The sequence below is a fragment of the Saccoglossus kowalevskii genome, chromosome 11, assembly GCF_978046115.1.
Source record: "Saccoglossus kowalevskii chromosome 11, keSacKowa6.1, whole genome shotgun sequence".
Taxonomy (NCBI): domain Eukaryota; kingdom Metazoa; phylum Hemichordata; class Enteropneusta; family Harrimaniidae; genus Saccoglossus; species Saccoglossus kowalevskii.
This window is the reverse complement of record NC_140651.1, coordinates 12057920-12081839: the sequence shown is the minus strand read 5'-3', so window position 1 is coordinate 12081839 and position 23920 is coordinate 12057920. Positions and strand designations below refer to the sequence as shown.

The following is a 23920-nucleotide window of genomic DNA, read 5'->3' as shown; positions in this document are numbered from 1 at the left end:
CTCAGGCCGAATTTCTCCAGTCATATAGTTGAACATTTTACAAATTTTATTCACATTTGTTTACGATTGGAAAGATTATTCAGGTTTAAATTGACAAGTGTTGAACATTGACTTAACAACCAAGTTGTTTAAAAAGCTAATTTCTGTTGAAACTTTTTTACTCATTGTCTTTATATGGCTTTATGTCATGTGGTTCTCTTCCATGTTGAGTGATAAGGTGTGGAATTAAATCATTCAATTCTTACACACCAGATGTTGGATTAATTGTGTTTGTTGTGGATTACACTCCACTCATAATCTAATAATTAAATTAGATTAGCTACTTCCTGTTTGTATAAAATCTGTTTATTTGTTCTCTCTTATCATTGTGTGTGTCTGTATATGAATGCCACACTTAGCCCACCTGTAGTGAAACCATTTGTATAATCAATCAATTTTGAATGGAAATCACATGTATTGATTTCTGAATAGCCTTGAAGGGTTATTCATGGATACACTCCTTGCTGGTTGGCAATGTTTTTGTCAGGAAAAATGGATTTTAATCTGTGAGCAAATCGTGACCTCTCTGACCTTTCAAGGTTTGCTTTCACTTAAGAGGTAACCACTGAATTAATCAACTGTGATTGCTGGGTTTTGTCTAATACTTGACCCACTTATGGATGGAACCTGGGAATATGCGTTACTGGAACAGGACAGTACAGTCTTAATTTAATTTTAATGAATCCTTGTTTCTGAAGGAAGTATCCGCCCCTACCATAGTGCTGTAGCACACTGAGTTGTTCTCTCAATTTGAAATGAAATTTGCATATAATTAGTGTAACAAATTAGTCTTTATTTTGATATTTGAGTATCTAAATAATTTGGCAAAATCTATAGTTTGAACTTCATAGAATGGTGAGACGATAAAACAAAATTTTATTAAAATCGCCTTGACATCTACATATGCAATAAACGACACGAGGAAAATCTTTTATCATTTTTTTAAAAGCACTATGGAAAATGGGCATGGTTGGTCAGTGACGCTTCTGATGCCTCTTACGTTTCAACCAATAGAAACATGTGTGTGGGGGTATTAAAAGTAGATGGGTGGGTGTTCCACCTACATTCCTGATGTAGATCAGTGCATGGTACTAAGGCAAAAGCACAAGTGTACTGTAAATGCATTAATGTTTCACTGGGTTGTAATATTGCTGATAAGTGAAATCTGCTAAATTTTAATAAGATTAAGATTATTTCACTGGAGATCCATAAATTCAAAACCCAGTGAATATGTGCTTAAAACAAAACATTGAAATGACATCTCAGAAAAATTAATGATTTTACAGCAGGTACAGCTGGATGATGTCATACTATTACAATCTGACAACACTCGCTCTTGTTGTCTTTAGTAAATACACTAGCTCGGTAGAACGTCGGTTACCACACAGAACTATATTGTCGTCGTCTTGTTAGTAAATGTTGTTCTCCAAATATGGTCATAAAGGGCCGTGGATGACTGATGCATATTGTTTTACAAAGCGTAGCAATGCATGGCAATATGTGCTACATGACGATTGATAAAACGAATGGATGCTTTACTCCCCAGACTGCCTACAGACGCAACTCCCTCGCATAAAAATCTTAATATGTTGACATTTGTATATTATTGACTCGCCTGAATTATCACTATGCCATGAATCAACTAAACTTTAAAACAATGTATCGAAAAACTCATTTTGATTACTGTTGAGTTTCCTCCAACTATCCCCAACGGTATTCAACAGTAAAATCAATTTGATCATGCAGAATACTATTCATTCTCGATTGCATTAATATGCTTCTTCCAATCACGACTTTATTTGTTCATAATGTTACACCCAATTCTATGATTGATTCATTGTTATGTCTTTGTACTGTGAAATGCTTAATTTTTGCCGCTGTTATTATTGTACACTTATACAATGATAGCTTTGTGGCGGTCGTATACATTTTGTGGTAGTTACTGCAACTATCTGTTTTATTTAAAGATGCCAATGAAATGTTTGTTGCTACTAAATTTCACGTTTTGACTTACAAAATTAAAGCATTCCACAGTGCTTGAGATATATTTAAGACTAGACACAAATTTATTGTTGTCAATTTTAATATTAATAATTACATAATTATTTGCCATCAAATTTAATTGTTGTATAAAATATATTATGTGTTTGAAATATTTTAGATTATATCTCTGAATTAATGTGGGTAATTACATCTCCGTGGTATTCTGATATTTGTCGTGGATGATATCGATTTAACAATCAATACCTGAACATGGAAATTAAGTACTATAGTCTTTCATTGATGTGCTTCCTTTAATTGACAACCAGCGTCTAGAACATATCTGAAAAAGATTAATTAAATAATGGAAATAGCCTGTCAGTTTATGAATAATGCTAATGCTGTCAAGTCAAGGAAGTTCTCAACGACAGTTTTCAAATATATATACGCCGACAGTACCAGGTTTAAATTAGTACATGTCTGTATCGAATGGGAGTCATTTTTATGCGATGTTTTTTTATTTTTTAAGTGAGACTTATTACTGTGGACATTATTTTGATATTAACATGATTGAGCAGGGAGTTGCTTTACTTGGATTTGCATTTAAATTCTGCTGGGATTCATTAAAAATGTCCTAAGGCAGCTGCTTTTAGATGCCTCGTCAATGCAAGAAATCAACGAGTACGATCAATATCCTGTGCTGTGTTGTTACTTCCTCTTTTGAAGTTCATTGTGATGGGCAAGTGTCGGTTGTTTTGTGGTGGTACATCTGCCAGAAGTAGTGAGGTCATCATTGGAATGCAAGTTGTATTATTTTAATGTTATTACATATTCACGCATATTATGGGTTTTCCGTGAAAACATAATTTAGTACAGCATATGACTGGAAATGGCATGAGTGGAACAGTCATACTTGCTGTATAAGCTACATCGAAAGTACATCCACATTCTTTTATGCCCTGGTAGGACAATTTATATTTAAAAAATCGGTTTGCGTTGGGTTTACCTTAAAATAAATGCACATTTCAGATTTGCATATACTGATGTTACAAAAGTAGCCTATGCGATAAAAGCACACACAAGTAAAAATTGCATTTACTACATACTAAAACGTGACTTATTTTTACCATATTTGCTCTATTAGTAGCACATGTGCTTATATAAGCAACAAAGGTATTTCTATGGTCAAAATAAGTAATATTTTAAAGCGTTTGGGTCGACGCCTGTGCATGCGCGGGAAATTAGTCCCAATCAACAATAACAACACGCACTAAAAATGCAAAGACTCATGGGTAGACGCTTGTTTGTAAACAATGACGCGCTATGGCCATCTGACGCATGTGCAGGTAACGACTCCCCGCTTTAATCATTTAGCATAAAATTACTAGTTTTTATCATTCTTTTACATTAGCACATTCTCTACTAAAAGAGCTAATATGGTAGGCTTCTGTGGTAGGCTCCTGTATGAGAAGTGCTGCTAAAAAAACAAATACCGTATTATGTATACTTGAGCCATCATGCTTTGTAATCCTTGCGCTGATTTTAAGGGGCACCAAGAAAGGAAAAACAAGCAGCCTCTCGGCTGAGATAGCTCCGCTGTTAGCAATGCACATTTCAATTAAAGAACAGAAGATATCATTAGAAAATGAACAATATGTATAGTATCAAAGCAATGGGACTTGCTGTTTTCAACAAGAATTCAAAAATATCATTTTTCACCATAAATGACAAAAATATTCACCAAAATTAGAGAATTAAAGATATCATTACAAAATGAACAAATCTGAGAGAGGTCCACATGTAGTACCTATATATGTAATATCAAAGCAATTGGACTTGCAATTTTTAACAAGAAGTCGAAAATATCACTTTTTACCAAAAATGACAAAAATATTCACCAAAATTAGAGAATTGAAGATATCATCATGAAATGAACAAATCTGAGAGAGGTCTACCCAAGGTACATATACACCAAGTATCAAAACATTCACGCTTGTAGTTTTCAAGAAGTCGAAAAAGTAAAACATTGACACGGACGACGACGGACAATCACTCGTATGATAAGCTCCGCTTGACAAAGTCGACAGCGGAGCTAATAAAAACCAGCATTTATGAAAATGAATATTACTACCACGAACTTTAGGTAAAAGAAAAAACAGTCAGTCCCTTGCATTGCACCTTGGCATTATCCTGCATATCTCTTTAACAATATAATACATTAAGTTCTTTGCTTTGATCGAATACTTGGTAATTGAGGAGCATGTTGAGAGGAGTCGGTGGCTGTCAATATATTAGCTTAAAATGCTGCTTAGAACTGCCTGGAGTAGAATTGTGCATGTTTTGGCGTATTGTAGAGTGAAATACAGCCAGTGCAATGTAAACTTCTGAAAAGTAAAAGGCAAAGTGTTTAGTACTCAATTGTGCAAACATTGTCGTTTTCCAGGACACTGCAAACAAGTTGTGACATACACAACCACCCTTAACTTGTTTTCCCCCTGTTCACAGCTATTCAATGAACACATTGACATCTATTTAAGTGAAGCTCAAACTCCTGGCTTGTACCATTTTTCTGTAATTTGGGGGAGGAAGGGGGTGAGACGGAGGCGAGTGTCTGAGATTCATAAGTTTCCCAATTCACTGAAGTTAGTGTTTTCAAGTGTATGATCAGTTCCCGCAATTGTTCTATGGAATTGTTTGTTTTTACTCTGATTGCGATTCAGATCGTCTCCCTAGAAATAAATTAATCAGTTAAGTATGTATACTGGTGAATATACCATACTTTCAATTACATGCTTCTTTTCAACCACATGCAAATTAAATGTAATGTAGGATACCCCATCTTGTTTACTCTATTCAAGGGGGAGGTGTCAAACCCAGGGATCATGGAATCCTGGGACACCATTATTTGATGTTATTTACATTTTAATCTGTTTTTTTGTTGTCCATTTAAATTGTATCAAGTACTGTGAAGTACTTTATTTTCATTTAGAATTTATTTTCACTATTTTTGCTAAATTGATGAATCAGTAGAAATGCTATCCATTTAAGATCCCCCTTCTCCTATATTTTACATTCAACTCATCAAAAGTCGGTGAAAATAAACTTTATACAAAACAGCCAGAATGAAGTATTTTACAGTAAGTAAAGTCAGTGTGAGATTCAGCTTAACTGAAGGTTTCCCTTTAAATGATGCATGCAGTTGGCGTAAGCGGATCAGTGAAACTTAAATTTAGTGTACCGGTACTTTAAACAAATTTGTTTATTTCACTTTAAATTAAAATGGCTCACTTTAAACTAAAATAAAATCATTCAACTTATTTGAATATAACTGAAATCCTGTCTAAATCATTGTTACCGGTAATAATTTTTGCAAATAAAAATATCAAATTGGTTTCTTTGCAAACAATCTTTGGGAATAGATAAATCTCTATAAATGCTTGTCTGACGAGCAACAATAATCCTCTGTAACATCACTAGTGACAGTCTAATAATCGGAAAAACAAAATCTGAGTTTGTTGTGCCAGTAATCCGGCAGTAGAAGACGAGATGCATCTGCAATAACTTAATAAGTTCAGTTTCACTGGGATCGTAGTGTAGCAAAATTACAACTTTACAGAAAGTGAAAAATTACCCTTTCTGTCACATGGGAATTGCCAGCGGAGATGTAGAATAGAGTAATCATAGGCCACTGAGTTTTCAATTTGATGATTTGCCAGTGGAATAAAAATAAATTCAAATTTAATGCTTTTAATGTAAGGTATATTACAGTTGTTTTGTCAAAAGCATCTTATATACTGTGGAATACTTTATTTTCGCTGGAATTAAGTTTCGCTGAAAAGACTTTCTGGGCATTTTGTATGAAATTTATTTCTACTGATTTTTTTTTTTTGACGAGTTAAATGGGAAATATAGGAAAAAAAGTATATTCACTGGATTTTATTTTCATGGAATCATGACTTCAGAGAGAAAAAAGCGAAAATAAAGTAAAGTATTCTACAGTACTTACTGTTACTGCCTTAGGATAGAAAGTGACTTGTTCACTTTATAGTGATGTCATGCGTTATTTATTTAAATTTAATGGGCTATACGAATAACTGCTTTTCGTTTTTATGGCAGTCATGAAGACCAAATTTTGGAAAGTGGCTGACACTCCTTGTTCTATGACCTTACAGAAATTCTAACTGCTACAAAATTTCTTGACTATCTGTTTATGCGAAATTCACGAAAATATGCTCCTGTGCAATTTATGCTATTTTTGAGTTTTAACTATTTTTGTTATTATCCTGACAGGAGCAATATGAGGTATGATTTATTGTGAAATTAATAATATTGTTTAAGCAGCAAACGTATTAGTATTTATAAAATACATAAATGCGCATACTGTATTTGTTCCTTTAGTAAATGACAGATTTAGCCTTAGGTTTAGCAACACAATTAATGCAATTGTTGGTGTTTATGCACGTCTATTGGAAAATAAAGAATATGGTTTAGTGTATTATAACGCCATAAGTTACAGCATGTTGTAATTTTGCTGTATTTCACGGAGGTATTTTCATCCTACCATATTCGGAAATGCGAATTCCAAATATGGAATGTTTACGTGCTGCCACCAGGGTTTCATCGGACTCCACACAAAGAAATTCGCTGATTCTGTTCTAAACTTTTTGGATTTCGGAATTCCCACGATGTATCCTTGGAAGGAAAAAAATGTATATGAGCTAATTACGAAGATACACTGAGCATGCACGCGGACAGTACGCCGTCGCATCGATCTCTGCTACGCTTTGGTCGATACTTCCGCTGCCTTTGTGCATACTTTGAGGTATCCTCGTAATAACCTCATATTATTGTTCCTATATAGAAACTACATGAAGCAGAATTATTTTAATGTTTAAAGATCGTTGGTTGATATGCTATTGCCTCTTTTAAAAAAAACTAAATGTGCGACTGAAACCAGTTTTCTCTGCCCAGCAACCTGATTATTTGAAGGTCAGTTGATGAGACCAAGACCTCATCCATTGACCATCAGGTCATGAGTTATTGTTCAGTGTTTATAACTGAACATTTGTGTTTTTCCGCCGACACAGACAAAATGCGTTTGTATCGACGATCAACAAAAAAAAAAAGGTTAGTTTTATTGACTTGGTAATAAAATTATATCATTTCCTTAGATACTTGAATTTAACCTTATTAAAAAAAATCATCAAAACATGCTTAACTCTAAAGTGTTGAGTTGTACACTTTGGGCTATTTTGAGTTGTCTGTCGTCTGTCTGTCCGTCTGAGTTGATTTTGAGTTTGACAATGTTTTTTGGAATTGCTGGCTAAATGTGATTTAAATTGTTCAACATGCCCTTTTTTGTGAAGAATTGCCATGTGTTAAACAGTTTAAATTTATTTAGCAGTCTCTTTTGAATGTGTAATTAATTTTAAATATTTTTTGCATGCCTGAGTACTCACAACTCTGGTATCTTTTTTCTAAGCTGTATTTAATAGTTAACCAGTGTGAACCCGCAAGTGCATCATGCACAATAAACCTATTAAAAAAAAGAGAATATACATTGAAACTAGTAACATGTCTGGACATGGTATGGTAAATTAATATGGATGAGCAAGCCTTTAATTACATGGGCCTTTAATAGCTTATAGAATCTTTTTCACTATACCTATCTTTACCATTAGGTAGGCCAAAATAAGACAATGGAGCTATAAAAAGTATATAAAGTACAAACTTGTAACTGTACTGTGTTTAATGTGCGACTTTTTAAGCTTGAATGATTTTGACTTCTATGCAGTGTATATGTCTATCTATTGTGCAACTAACACCTTGGTGGGACTGTTTTCCAAATGTCCTTATTTCTGTGGGAAAGTTTGATGTGTGTGCCTTGAACTTACCCTACTAGTTCCAAGATCTCATCTCGGTCTAACCCTAAAAATATTTTTGATTCGTTGAGTGATTTAGAAGGAATATTTATTGCTCAATGATTGTTTTGAAAAAAAAAAATCATATAAATGACACGTCTTAAATACCAATCTGATCGGGTTGTGTTGCATCATTCTCTAAACAATGGTAAACATCAAGGGCTTTGTGGAGTTGTATCACTTTCCAATCAGTGGTCAGAATTGAACGCTTTGTGAAGTTGTATCACTTTCTCAACAATTTGGTCAGCTTTGGGGCTTTGTTTAGCTTCAACCAATGCTGCATTTACAATAAGATTAGTCACTTGTGAAAATATATCCATATCCGAGTTGTAATTATGTCTGCTGGACCTAATCTCAGTGATGTTTGGATCAATCCAATCATAAATATTTTTCTCCAAGCCCAAGCATTTGAGTTTTTATACATGTTCGTGTAGCAAAGCTGCATTCAGGATTTGTCGTCTATAGCTCAATTATCCAAAGAGATTTGTATTAGGAATTTCATTTCTAATAATCACGTCTATAGAGCTTTACTTCCCTTACAACACTGTGTCGAGTATTTCTTTATAATGTCCACTTCTCTGTCAGTTTAGAAAATCATCAAATCAAGTCTCTCGATAATGGGGCGCGTTTAGAAAATTGCTTTTTGGTGTAATTGAAAGGAAATGGCACCAGTTAGACTGAAAGAAAACCAGCTTTGCTGCTTAGAAAAACAGTATTAAGTAATTTGTGCTGATTGATCTTTGGCGTTATCGACCTGCTTTGCATTCTGTGAATCTGTCAAAAATAATTCTTGTGTATCGTTCGTTTACATTGTACTTAAAATTTAAAAAAATTGTCTGATTTTACAATAGGAGGAAATACCTTGGTCTAAGATTATTTGTAATCTCGTGCTCACCCAATGGTAGGGTGCAGTTGCCATGGTGACAATATTGTCTACGTCTTTTTTTTTTTTATGACTGTAAAATAATAGATAGGATGCATGTAGGTTTTAAATATAGGGAACACTTCCTCGTTCTTCCCACCTCTTTGTCAACTCTTTGAAAAGATGCTGTTCGAGCAGTATTGATTAATTAACCCGAGAGAAATGTAGAATCTATTCAATCAATTTCCACTTTCTAGACCATAACACTGTCACATTTGTTAAAAGGCCCTTTTGAGTGGCAGATTGACTTGTCATGTATTGCACTTTTTTAGGAGGATCATGGCGTCAATTTTACAGAATTCTTCATGGAAAATGTTAATGTTTTTAATTAGAAGTCTAGTTACAAATTTTTGTGTGGAATTCACGTGAAAATAGACCTTATAAAATGACCCCTAAAGGTCACACATCCTGGCATTCACTTTTAGTATTGTTGTAAGTTTCCAAAATTTTGTGAATTTTTGTTTTGTTTTTACATCAATCTATATTTTTTGACATAATAAATTCTCACCCCCCCCCCCATGGAAAAAAAAAAAATGTGTGACCTTTTAAGGGTCAAGTACATTACAGCTCATTAGAATAAATTTAAAAAATAATCCCAATTTATTTCTAGCGTTTTGCATGCTATTATAAGTTTAAACCATGTGACCTGGCTTATCAATTTGCTAACTACAAAGGTCACTGAATTATGTGATGTAAAAAAATGGCTGCTCATGGATTATCTAATGCAGGCATTTCTAATGAAGCATATACGGTAATTCAATTTTAATTGTTAGAGGTGACACGCTTGGTAATTTTTGAATGAACTTATTCCTGTTATTGGCAGCTTAAGTGTTATGCATCCATGTTCTCATTACAATTTCCAAATGTTACCGTTCCATTGTACAAGCAGTTGGTTGCATGTGTAAGCAAGTTGTATTTTGTTTCAAAGTAGTTGGATTGTATTAGTTTCCTTGCCAATTGGGCAATTAAACTCAAGAGTTGGCTTATTATGCACTTTTATGGTTGGTGTGCAATACTCCAGAAATCTTTTTACCTTGACCTAAGGCAGTGGCGGTCAGTGCAAGGTCAGACGTGTGCAAATATGTTGGTTGGTGAATGGACCCAAACATTGATGGTAGACACAAAAAATAAGCGTTTGTAGAACCTATTTGATTAAAATAACATGTTTGTATAGTCGCCTCGCCTCGTCAACATGCTACTAAAGTACTACTGTGTATATTTGAGAAATCCAGTTTAATTTCACAGGCGCTTTTTCCAAAATCTCGTGAGCTGGGAAAAATGAAAAAAATGCATTAGTTACGGTTTCTTTTGGCTTCTTCAGAAATAAGTCACTGTGACCTTCATCAAATTAGGTTAACATGTAAAATTATCGGGCATGGACGTTTGATTGTTTGAAAATTAAAATTTATTTTAAATAATCTTTTTTCAGAATAACTTCTGAAATAAATGTGTCAATTTGGTTTGTGAATAAGCAAAACAAGAGCTGTCACCAAACTTATTTCCATGGGAATTGTTTTATTATTCAGTTGTAATACTACTGGTTAGTATGCTTAGAATCTGTTGCGTGACGATATGACGCAAGTCTGCGATTTCGGTTTATTTTTATCGCAAATAATGACATCTCATAATGATCTCTGTTCCATGTCCAAATATCAAATCAGAAACGCTACTGACATTGGTTGTTGAATAATATATATCCATTGACAACGTCGATTATATGAAGCCAATTTAATGGCCATCTTGTTAGTGTGCGGACTATAGGAATGCCACATTGTATAGAGAAAACCCCTTAGCTCTGAATATCTTTGTATTTTCTAATTCCATTCGTATTTAGAGTCTGTGTACTTATATGTACCTTAGTAACCACCGATAAAGATTGCACACATATTATCAGGGTTTCAAGTAGGCTTAGCATTGTCTAAAAAAAAATGCGTTCATTGATTCCCCCACTATTAAAAATTCTTGGCGCCGAAGGAATTTCAAAAAAACTTGTTTACTATCATGGACCTTAGTTTATTATATAACAGATTGCTGTTCTGACTTTCTACAGTTCGTTGCCCGGTACCCATTTAATGTAATTTATTTGTGATAGACTGATTTACATAATATTGTGTGCTTTTATAACAAATTATGAGCATTCGTGATAGGGACAAAAATACAAGCAGTAGAAAGAAAAAATTAACATCTGCATAATTTAATATCGGATTAATTTCTCTGGAAAAATTGTTGAAACCCAATTACCCAGCTAGGATGCCTTGGAACTTGAGCGCCGATCAATAGTAATCACTTTCTCGGTACTTATCAAATAATCCATCAAACTTTATACAAATCAAATGAACATGTTGAGTTAAAATTTATGAAATGTGATACGTAGAATTGATATGTAGTCCGGGTATATTGCCTACTTCTGCTGACTGCCTTGTATTGCTAAAAAGACTTTGCTGAGACTTTACAAATCAGTCTCTCCCACCCTTAAGGTAGCGAGAAGGGAAATTTTCACTTTTTTCTTGATTTTTCAAAAATTGATAAAACGGTTACTTTAGACCTTGATACATCACCCCAGGTTTACAAAAGATCGAAATTGCGCAATAACGTTGCTCAAATTAGTGTTTTAAAACACTAGCAGAAAAGACTACAACTGCCGTTTCGTGGATATTTGCATAGTGTTTATCTTTGGAAGGAATTAAATGATAACATCTTATCTGTATACTCTGTTGTTGACGATTCTGATATAACGGGTGATAAGCTTCCAGTTGCAAACAATGCGTGTTTATCTAACGTGAACCTCGGAAATTATTCTGTTAGTCCGAATTTTAAATGCGCGCGAGCGAGCAGGTGGGCGGTGATATTTCGGGGTTTGCGCGGTCGAAAAAAAAGCGGAAATTGTCCGGTCGAATTCAACAAGCGGTCGCAAAAGCGAGAGAAAAAGGTGATTGGAAAGCGGAAGCGGGCGGGAGGTTGTGCGAAAGGAGTACTGTAACTTTGCACAACTTTCTTTTAAATCGTTTTATTTTCCAAGTCAATATTCTATTTTACTAATACATTTTTTTTCTAACGCAATGGCGAAGAAAAGAAAGAAAGCGTTGACAGACGAGGCAAAGAAAAATCTGCCACTCAGTGTCGCACTCTGACACAGCAATTTTTTTTCAAACATCGGCAATTTTATTTCACAATGAAAACCGTTTTATTAGATGTCTTATCTGAGACACTTGAATGATTAGCTTGTTTGTAAACTGCCAGCGTGTACAGTGGGACAGTAATGTTTGTCAGAGGATTATCCCTCGTTGTTCGTTTGCATAACAATGGAAAACCCGAACGTTCCTGGAGTACGGACTCAAATGCCAGCAGTTTTCTTCATTTTTCGCGCTCGAGCTTGAAATTATTCATTATCTGACACTCTTTATGAGTTCTATGATATCAGTGGTTAATATGTTTGGCCATTTTTAGTGTATATTTATAATAATGCAGCAAATCTACAGTGTTTTATTAACCAAAACTGTTTTTCGCGTTTTTCTCGAGTTGAAGTTTTGATCGAGAACGACTCATTGGGACCGCCGCCAAATCAAGTGCGTTCGGACTAGGACATTCAAACTCGCAGTTATCGTTCAAAAGATAATGATGGTGCGAAATATGTCTGGGTTTTTAAAGAAAATGCTTTGTCACAGAATAATAGTCTGTTAAAGGTGCCAAGTATGAAATAATTTGGGGACAAAAAAACAAACCTGCATTGAAATCGGAATAATAGGTCTTTTGATTATCGGAGACGCATTTCAATGGACTTGATTACGGACAATGCATAACTTAAATTTCACCAGGAAATTCCGCAGTGTGCTCTCGCAATCGCGTACTTAGTCATTTTTACAAGGTTCGCCATTTTTGATGTCACATGATAATTATGTAAACAATGTCTGTCCAGTTTGTGCGAACTTGCACCTCTATACTCAGTCTTTTGATATATATAACCTAAATTACTGTTCTGAACGAGACAACAGATAGAGAATGTTTTATTTAAAAACATCACAAAACCTTCTCGCTACCTTAAGTTGTTTATATAATTCTTTTATGAAAGAATACATTTACTGTAAACAAGTGTCTTAAATATTAGTTTATTTAAGTTAATGATCAGAAATGATATTGTTGTCACTAACTGTATTGCGAAAGTGTTATGTAATTGTGAAAGTGTTGGAGACGCAACTACAACTACACGTGTAATTAAAGATAAGATTTTAGAGTTCAATGTGTGTTGTGAATGTTCAATTAGGTGAGTTGTTTGTAAAGGATGAGAATATTGATCAGCTGTGTGTTTAGTATTTATATAGTCGAGAGCATGTACTTGTTACTGAGTATTTGCATTTGTTTGTATGTTATGTCGGTGACAGTCAGAATCTTGAGTTGGGCTATGTAAGTACAAACAGAATGAGTACTGTGTATGCATAGTGTAACACATCGCTTGATATCTACTGTAAAATCTGTATTAGAAACCGCGGCTTCTATTAAAATGGTACAATGCAACAGAGGGGATGCGGCTTCTATTAGAGCATCTACACATATGAGAAATGATGAATTTTCGGTTCTCAAACATTCAAAAAGAATGGGTGCGACTTCTATTAGGGATGCGGCTTCTAATACAGATTTTACGGTACTTTGATATTGGCCAGAAAGGCACTGTATTGGGAGACGGGCTTTCACTAATTAACTGTCTACTCTTGCGTTAACATACTGTAAAATTACTAATTTTCACTGGGTTTAAATTTATCTGATTTACCATTTCAGGCAAATTCAGTGGGTTTTAAATTCACTGTTTCGTCATTTAGATAATGTGTTCTATGCTAAATTTTACATATTCACTGTGTTTTAATTTAGCACTTTTTCAAGTCAGACAAATAAGCAAAATCAAAACCCAGTGAATAATTAATCTTTTTACAGTATATATAGGACTGTGATTCAGGATTGTTTACTGTACAGTTTTGAATACTGTCTTTTTAAAGATTTTTCAAATAGTTATAGCAAGTGAAGACATTTACTTCTGGCATTCACCTCATCTATAAATTAGTTTATTTCTGTTTATTCAACAATTGTATTAAATTATTTTTTCTGCTCTCTTACAGAAATCAGCCGAGTCAGAGCGACACTTTTTCAGGTTACCAGTGGAGTCCAAGACTCGTTAGTACTTCCAGAAGTGAGTGGAGCCCCAGTACAACTTTCAGAAAAGCTTTTTGTTCCATCAAAAGAATACCCAGAAGTAAGTAACAAAGTTTATTTTCACTGATATTTAATTTTAACTATTTTGATGTTTGGAGCTACTAGTATTTCACTGGCTTTTAATTTCACAAACTTGAGTTCAAAACAGTGAGTTCTATTGTTATTTCACATGTTCATGTGGATTTAATTTAGCAGATTTTAGTATCAGAAAAAAATAGCAAAATTAAAAACCAATTAATTAATGCATTTACAGTACCGTTATCTGCCTACCTGTTCTACCTGTATAAACATAAATACTACATCAACATAAAAACAAAATTGGCAAATTTTTCACCTTCCATCTCATCACCACAACGTTTTGGTTAAGCATTACATCGATTAAAAATATGTTTATAGTTACTGACATACTTACCAGAGAATTTTTATTTTCACTTGTGCAAACAAACGCACAAAGTTCAAAGGTGATAGACAAATGATAATCTATAATGTTGTAGCCTTTGGGAACTATAATTTTTTATAAAAAAGTGACTTTTCTGAAAAATTAACCTCATTCATCTGTTTGCATTTGCTATTTGTTAAAATATTTAGATTGAGTAAATTTTACCTTAATTATTACTTATACATATACAAAAAACAGTATAGATGCTAAATTAAAAACAGTGTTGCTAGGCAACTCAGCCCCCAAAAGATTTAATGCTTATCCACCACTGTTGAATTGTTGCCTCATTGGTGTAATGGCTTGAACTTGAGTTCAAGTTTGTTGAAATTAACAGGCACCACACCACTATCATATGCTGTGTATGCACATTAAATAATTCTGTAGCCACCGTTTACTTTGCAACTCTTGAAAATACAGTTCTCTACCAGCATTTGTAAGTCGACATATATCAGTTGACAAGTTTATTGATTTGAACAATTATATTCATCATATCCACTTTGACAGTTATGTGTTTAGTCTTTTAAAATTTACTTAATTCTATTACCTTGCCCGTATTATCAAAGATGACAGATAAGAGCTGTTTATATATGTGATTGTTGGTCGTCCGTCTACAATTTTATTTTCTACTTTTTCTTGAAACTACAAAGTCATATTTGTTCATTTCGTGACAATATTTTAAAATCTCTGATTTTGAGTGAATATTTTTTAGTAAAAAATGTAATTTTTGACTTTTACTTGAAATCTGCCACCTCGTTTGCTTTTACACTTGGTGAAAAATTGCAATTGCTATGGCAACTACCTACTGAATGGTTGTGATATGGCAAGAATATTGTGGAAACACAAATAACCATGGCAAATAGTTATCTCATCATACGGAACATTATCAACTTTGTTGAAGACATCAGAGCTACGAGTATTTCAACAGTTAGGTCGCTTGTGTGTATGTAATGTACACTGTTTGATTTTAAAAATAAAACTGTCTGATTCATTCATGTCAGCAAAACTAATTGGTCTTTTGGGGTTAATAAAGTAAGTGCATAAATGCCAACTAAGAATAGGCCTCTTGCGTATTGTCTTATTTATTAATCTTGCTATCCTGGCTATTTATTATAGTTGTGATATTTATAATAAAATACTACAATATGTGTATTTAATATTCAGTATTTATAAATACTATTAATAGGTAAGGGCCTGTTTAAATTTGGATTCCCACTTAGCAGCTATGTGAAACATCACTTCTGATCATAAAAAAAAAATCATAAAAATGTGTAAAAATAATTTTTTTGCTAATAAAATATAAAATATTAAAAATAGATCTTCCGCCCTGAACCTTCCCACGCCTATCATTTTGAGAGTACTATTCATTAGACTTGCATACTACAATGTGATAACAAATTATTAAGTAGCCTAAATTCATATTTTACAATAATCTCGTTACTAATCCATAATCTCAACATGTTATGTAGTGTATATTGGGTAGGGGTTGGTACTTCCCACATTTGTTATGAAAAACATCCAACCGAACACTGTCATTGTACTTCCCACATTTGTTATGAAAAACATCCAACCGAACACTGTCATTGTACTTCCCACATTTGTTATGAAAAACATCCAACTGAACACTGTCATTGTTTTTGCCAGGCATTAACCTTTTCTCCACCAGACTTTCTCAGTTTTTTTCTCGACTTTTTTCTTATATCTTCAATATTTCTAGAAATGAACTCCAATTTTGAACTCACAAAAAAATTTGAATAAATTTTCAGATTTTACTCGAAAAATTTGGCTATTTTTAGTCCTAATCTTCTAAAGGAAAGTGCAGACTATAAATTGGACTATTTTGTGATAAAAAGAGGGGAAGTGGTGGTGAAATGGTTAAGTTTAAAGGGCCATAATCGTATGGTTTGAATTTTATATTAACAGCGTTGTGTTGTGTGCTCCTAACAGAAAATAAAATACGTTAAGATGGCCATGATTTGACGGTCATCATCAGGAGAAAAAAAGAAGTTATTACTAAACTTTGATCTGGACCCGAGTGGACCACCTTGGTTTGATTTATGATATACCCAAAGCGACAGTAAACAGCTTTTATGAGTAGTGAACTCAATTGAACAAACAATATTTTATATTTTATTTACAGCAATCTACTGCAGTTGACCTTATTTTGGACTGTTACTCCATGGCCAAATAAATAAAATTTGTATTATAGAAAGTTGTATAAAATTTAAGATTGTATATAATTTTCTTCATACTATAATTAAAGTTCCATGTCGTAATGCTACAGAAAATAGAAAAAAAAAATCAAGGGGGCAATGAAAAATGTCAAAATTTGTGTAATTCTTCGTAGTTCAAAACTACCAAATTGGGTGTGTAGCCGGTCATATGGCCGGCAGCGGCTCTTAACGAAACCCTCGTTGATATAAATAAGATTTTTTACAACTGTTCTGTTCCCTATATAATAAATGGGAAGTTTTCCAAACGTGTATTCATTAGTACGACATTTGCCTTCCAGATTGAGAACACCAAAAGAATGCAGAAGTGAATTTTACTTTGTTTACTTATTCTGAAATGCTATTGTCAGCTAAAATTTAAATAGTTTATTTTCAGGTGAAAATAACTTTTTCGCTGAAAGGATGAATTAGTGAAAATAAACATCATACAAAATTTATTTTTACCGAAAATTAATTCCAGTTTAATTTTAAGTATTTCACAGTATTTAATTTACCATTTTGTCTGTCATGTTCCAAATCGATTGATGTAGAAACCCACCCCTTCAATATAAATGGTATGGTCCATATACACAACTATACCCACAATTGTTCATACAAGACATTAAGAAATTAATTTTGAAAATTTCCAAAAATTCCTCGCATTCATATTAATTTTATGAAATGTAATATTCCTGCTTGGTGAAATATATATTGGTGTATTGTTTTTATGAAATCATGTTGATAAGAAAATTGATAATGGATGCAGTTTTATGGTATATGAAGATGTGTGTGGTATCCTTTCTTCATCACTTGGGAGGATTTATGATAACAACATTGGAATACCATTATTCACAACCATCCAGTGTATACACTGTAGAAATTTACTGCCCTTAGAAAAATATACAAATGACTGACGACTATCAATGTATCACTTTGTGCCTTGAACTTTTCTTCATTTTTACCTCCCCTGGAGTGAGTGATTTATATGGCATGCTGCTGTTGTAAACCTTTTACACATACATGTATATATTTATCTGGGCTATGTATGTGTGTGTAATTAGTTGGTCTGTGTATGTGTAATTAGCTGGTCTGTGTATGTGTAATTAGCTGGTCTGTGTATGTGTAATTAGCTGAACTGTGCATGTGTAATTAGCTGAACTGTGCATGTGTAATTAGCTGAACTGTGCATGTGTAATTAGCTGGTCTGTGCATGTGTAATTAGCTGAACTGTGCATGTGTAATTAGCTGAACTGTGCATGTGTAATTAGCTGGTCTGTGCATGTGTAATTAGTTGGTCTGTGCATGTGTAATTAGCTGAACTGTGCATGTGTAATTAGCTGGTCTGTGCATGTGTAATTAGCTGGTCTGTGCATGTGTAATTAGCTGAACTGTGCATGTGTAATTAGCTGGTCTGTGCATGTGTAATTAGCTGGTCTGTGCATGTGTAATTAGCTGGTCTGTGCATGTGTAATTAGCTGAACTGTGTATGTATAGTTAGCTGGTCTGTGCATGTGTAATTAGCTGGTCTGTGCATGTGTAATTAGCTGGTCTGTGCATGTGTAATTAGCTGGTCTGTGCATGTATAGTTAGCTAAACTGTGCATGTATAGTTAGCTAAACTGTGCATGTATAGTTAGCTGAACTGTGCATGTATAGTTAGCTGAACTGTGCATGTATAGTTAGCTGAACTGTGCATGTATAGTTAGCTGAACTGTGCATGTATAGTTAGCTGAACTGTGCATGTATAGTTAGCTGGTCTGTGCATGTGTAATTAGCTGAACTGTGCATGTATAGTTAGCTGAACTGTGCATGTATAGTTAGCTGAACTGTGCATGTATAGTTAGCTAAACTGTGCATGTATAGTTAGCTAAACTGTGCATGTATAGTTAGCTGAACTGTGCATGTATAGTTAGCTGAACTGTGCATGTATAGTTAGCTGGTCTGCATGTATAGTTAGCTGGTCTGTGCATGTATAGTTAGCTGGTCTGTGCATGTATAGTTAGCTGGTCTGTGCATGTATAGTTAGCTAAACTGTGCATGTATAGTTAGCTGAACTGCGCATGTATAATTAGCTGAACTGTGCATGTATAGTTAGCTGAACTGTGCATGTATAGTTAGCTGGTCTGTGCATGTATAGTTAGCTGAACTGTGCATGTATAGTTAGCTGAACTGTGCATGTATAGTTAGCTGAACTGTGCATGTATAGTTAGCTGAACTGTGCATGTATAGTTAGCTAAACTGTGCATGTATAGTTAGCTGAACTGCGCATGTATAATTAGCTGAACTGTGCATGTATAGTTAGCTGAACTGTGCATGTATAGTTAGCTGGTCTGTGCATGTATAGTTAGCTGAACTGTGCATGTATAGTTAGCTGAACTGTGCATGTATAGTTAGCTGAACTGTGCATGTATAGTTAGCTGGTCTGTGCATGTATAGTTAGCTGAACTGTGCATGTATAGTTAGCTGGTCTGTGCATGTATAGTTAGCTGAACTGTGCATGTATAGTTAGCTGAACTGTGCATGTATAGTTAGCTGAACTGTGCATGTATAGTTAGCTAAACTGTGCATGTATAGTTAGCTGAACTGTGCATGTATAGTTAGCTGAACTGTGCATGTATAGTTAGCTGGTCTGCATGTATAGTTAGCTGAACTGTGCATGTATAGTTAGCTAAACTGTGCATGTATAGTTAGCTGGTCTGCGCATGTATAATTAGCTAAACTGTGCATGTATAGTTAGCTAAACTGTGCATGTATAGTTAGCTGAACTGTGCATGTATAGTTAGCTGAGCTGTGCATGTATAGTTAGCTGAGCTGTGCATGTATAGTTAGCTGGTCTGTGCATGTATAGTTAGCTGGTCTGTGCATGTATAGTTAGCTGAACTGTGCATGTATAGTTAGCTGAACTGTGCATGTATAGTTAGCTGAACTGTGCATGTATAGTTAGCTGAACTGTGCATGTATAGTTAGCTGAACTGTGCATGTATAGTTAGCTGAACTGTGCATGTATAGTTAGCTGAACTGTGCATGTATAGTTAGCTGAACTGTGCATGTATAGTTAGCTGGTATGCACATGTATAGTTAGCTGGTCTGTGCATGTATAGTTAGCTGAACTGTGCATGTATAGTTAGCTGAACTGTGCATGTATAGTTAGCTGAACTGTGCATGTATAGTTAGCTGAACTGTGCATGTATAGTTAGCTGAACTGTGCATGTATAGTTAGCTGGTCTGCATGTATAGTTAGCTGGTCTGTGCATGTATAGTTAGCTAAACTGTGCATGTATAGTTAGCTGAACTGTGCATGTATAGTTAGCTGGTCTGCACATGTATAGTTAGCTGAACTGTGCATGTATAGTTAGCTGAACTGTGCATGTATAGTTAGCTGGTCTGCACATGTATAGTTAGCTAAACTGTGCATGTATAGTTAGCTGAACTGTGCATGTATAGTTAGCTGGTCTGCACATGTATAGTTAGCTGGTCTGTGCATGTATAGTTAGCTGAGCTGTGCATGTATAGTTAGCTGGTCTGCACATGTATAGTTAGCTAAACTGTGCATGTATAGTTAGCTGAACTGTGCATGTATAGTTAGCTGAACTGTGCATGTATAGTTAGCTGAACTGTGCATGTATAGTTAGCTGAACTGTGCATGTATAGTTAGCTGAACTGTGCATGTATAGTTAGCTGAACTGTGCATGTATAGTTAGCTGGTATGCACATGTATAGTTAGCTGGTCTGTGCATGTATAGTTAGCTGAACTGTGCATGTATAGTTAGCTGAACTGTGCATGTATAGTTAGCTGAACTGTGCATGTATAGTTAGCTGAACTGTGCATGTATAGTTAGCTGGTCTGCATGTATAGTTAGCTGAACTGTGCATGTATAGTTAGCTGGTCTGCATGTATAGTTAGCTGGTCTGTGCATGTATAGTTAGCTAAACTGTGCATGTATAGTTAGCTGAACTGTGCATGTATAGTTAGCTGGTCTGCACATGTATAGTTAGCTGAACTGTGCATGTATAGTTAGCTGAACTGTGCATGTATAGTTAGCTGGTCTGCACATGTATAGTTAGCTAAACTGTGCATGTATAGTTAGCTGAACTGTGCATGTATAGTTAGCTGGTCTGCACATGTATAGTTAGCTGGTCTGTGCATGTATAGTTAGCTGAGCTGTGCATGTATAGTTAGCTGGTCTGCACATGTATAGTTAGCTGGTCTGTGCATGTATAGTTAGCTAAACTGTGCATGTATAGTTAGCTGAACTGTGCATGTATAGTTAGCTGGTCTGCACATGTATAGTTAGCTGGTCTGTGCATGTATAGTTAGCTAAACTGTGCATGTATAGTTAGCTGAGCTGTGCATGTATAGTTAGCTGAACTGTGCATGTATAGTTAGCTGGTATGCACATGTATAGTTAGCTGGTCTGTGCATGTATAGTTAGCTGAACTGTGCATGTATAGTTAGCTGAACTGTGCATGTATAGTTAGCTGAACTGTGCATGTATAGTTAGCTGAACTGTGCATGTATAGTTAGCTGGTCTGTGCATGTATAGTTAGCTGGTCTGTGCATGTATAGTTAGCTGAACTGTGCATGTATAGTTAGCTGAACTGTGCATGTATAGTTAGCTGAACTGTGCATGTATAGTTAGCTGGTCTGCATGTATAGTTAGCTAAACTGTGCATGTATAGTTAGCTGAACTGTGCATGTATAGTTAGCTGAACTGTGCATGTATAGTTAGCTGAACTGTGCATGTATAGTTAGCTGAACTGTGCATGTATAGTTAGCTGAACTGTGCATGTATAGTTAGCTGAACTGTGCATGTATAGTTAGCTGAACTGTGCATGTATAGTTAGCTGGTCTGTGCATGTATAGTTAGCTGAGCTGTGCATGTATAGTTAGCTGAACTGTGCATGTATAGTTAGCTGGTCTGTGCATGTATAGTTAGCTGAACTGTGCATGTATAGTTAGCTGGTCTGCACATGTATAGTTAGCTGGTCTGTGCATGTATAGTTAGCTAAACTGTGCATGTATAGTTAGCTGAACTGTGCATGTATAGTTAGCTGAACTGTGCATGTATAGTTAGCTGGTCTGTGCATGTATAGTTAGCTGAACTGTGCATGTATAGTTAGCTAAACTGTGCATGTATAGTTAGCTGAACTGTGCATGTATAGTTAGCTGGTCTGTGCATGTATAGTTAGCTGAGCTGTGCATGTATAGTTAGCTGAACTGTGCATGTATAGTTAGCTGGTCTGTGCATGTATAGTTAGCTGAACTGTGCATGTATAGTTAGCTGGTCTGCACATGTATAGTTAGCTGAACTGTGCATGTATAGTTAGCTGAACTGTGCATGTATAGTTAGCTGAACTGTGCATGTATAGTTAGCTGGTCTGTGCATGTATAGTTAGCTGAGCTGTGCATGTATAGTTAGCTGAACTGTGCATGTATAGTTAGCTGGTCTGTGCATGTATAGTTAGCTGAACTGTGCATGTATAGTTAGCTGGTCTGCACATGTATAGTTAGCTGGTCTGTGCATGTATAGTTAGCTGAACTGTGCATGTATAGTTAGCTGGTCTGCACATGTATAGTTAGCTGGTCTGTGCATGTATAGTTAGCTGAACTGTGCATGTATAGTTAGCTGAACTGTGCATGTATAGTTAGCTGAACTGTGCATGTATAGTTAGCTAAACTGTGCATGTATAGTTAGCTGGTATGCACATGTATAGTTAGCTGGTCTGTGCATGTATAGTTAGCTGAACTGTGCATGTATAGTTAGCTGAACTGTGCATGTATAGTTAGCTGAACTGTGCATGTATAGTTAGCTGAACTGTGCATGTATAGTTAGCTGAACTGTGCATGTATAGTTAGCTGGTCTGCATGTATAGTTAGCTGAACTGTGCATGTATAGTTAGCTAAACTGTGCATGTATAGTTAGCTGAGCTGTGCATGTATAGTTAGCTGAACTGTGCATGTATAGTTAGCTGAGCTGTGCATGTATAGTTAGCTGAACTGTGCATGTATAGTTAGCTGAACTGTGCATGTATAGTTAGCTGGTCTGTGCATGTATAGTTAGCTGAACTGTGCATGTATAGTTAGCTGAACTGTGCATGTATAATTAGCTGAACTGTGCATGTATAGTTAGCTGAACTGTGCATGTATAGTTAGCTGGTCTGTGCATGTGTAATTAGCTGGTATGCACATGTAAAATATCTAAGCTTTCTTGTTGAACATGGTATAATTTAAGTAACACTATCAAATGTGTAATTTGGCAACATGAATTCTATGTGCAACATAGGTTTGTTATTGACTACTGTGATGTTAAGTATCCTGTTGTATAGGAATAGAGTCTGAAGGAGATGTGTATTAGAAAATTACTGGAGTTGAGAAAAAAATCATTCTCTACATCACTGATTCGTTCAAAGATATAATTTTTGTACGTATTAAAAAAAAAATTCAATTACCATTACATCTTTGGAAGAGTGAAATGTTTTTGCCTGAAGCTACTAAAATTAATAATGTATGTGCTAGCATAACTTGAGACAAGTTGTTTAATGTGATTAATTTGATTGTTTGATATGTACTTCAATTTTGTCTATAGAAAGATTTGTTTCTCTTTATATAACTGGCTTTCATACCTCTTTCTCTTTTGCGCTTTAAATTTTCTACAAAAGCCATTAAATGCTTCCCTCTAGGTTAGCGTGTTAAGTGTGGCTTTACCTATAGCCGGGTTTAGCACGAAGTACAGTTAATTAAATCTAGTTGTTGGTGATTCATTGATGATGCAACTAATTCAGATGTGAAGCATTTTGACAATTGCCTGTAGCTATTATGCTATTATAAAATGTACATGTTTCTTTTTGCCGACACACATACTCGCACGTACACCCAGATGAAAAATTGCGATTAGTTATTCACGTGCTGAATGTATGTGGACATAGCTAATTTTCAAAAGCACCAAGGGGGCTACAAATAATTGAATTATAGAAATTGAGGTATTTTCTTGATCTTTCTAAAATTAATAATCAAATGGGGGGAAAAATGTACTTTCGTGGGAAAATTACAATGTGCATAATAAATATATGCATAAATTAAGCTTGCTGGGAATATGAAAAATATGATGTTCGTAGAGTGTGGGATGCAGTGTTATGTGTTATGGGTGGCTACACATTATTGAATATCATTTTGCTGCATGTTCTATGTATAGAACGTCTCACTTAGTTCT

The 23920-nt window shown here is 34.9% G+C and overlaps 1 protein-coding gene across 2 annotated transcripts in view; it reads left to right on the top strand.

Moving 5' to 3' along the window:
* Positions 1-23920, top strand: part of LOC100369360 (protein quaking-B-like) — a 76389-nt gene that overhangs the window by 11940 nt on the left and 40529 nt on the right. For both annotated transcript variants that reach the window (XM_085505765.1, XM_085505764.1), the window contains exon 2: positions 13971-14104. In XM_085505765.1, coding sequence (XP_085361891.1) covers positions 13971-14104 — 134 coding nt within the window. The remainder of the gene's footprint in view (positions 1-13970; positions 14105-23920) is intronic.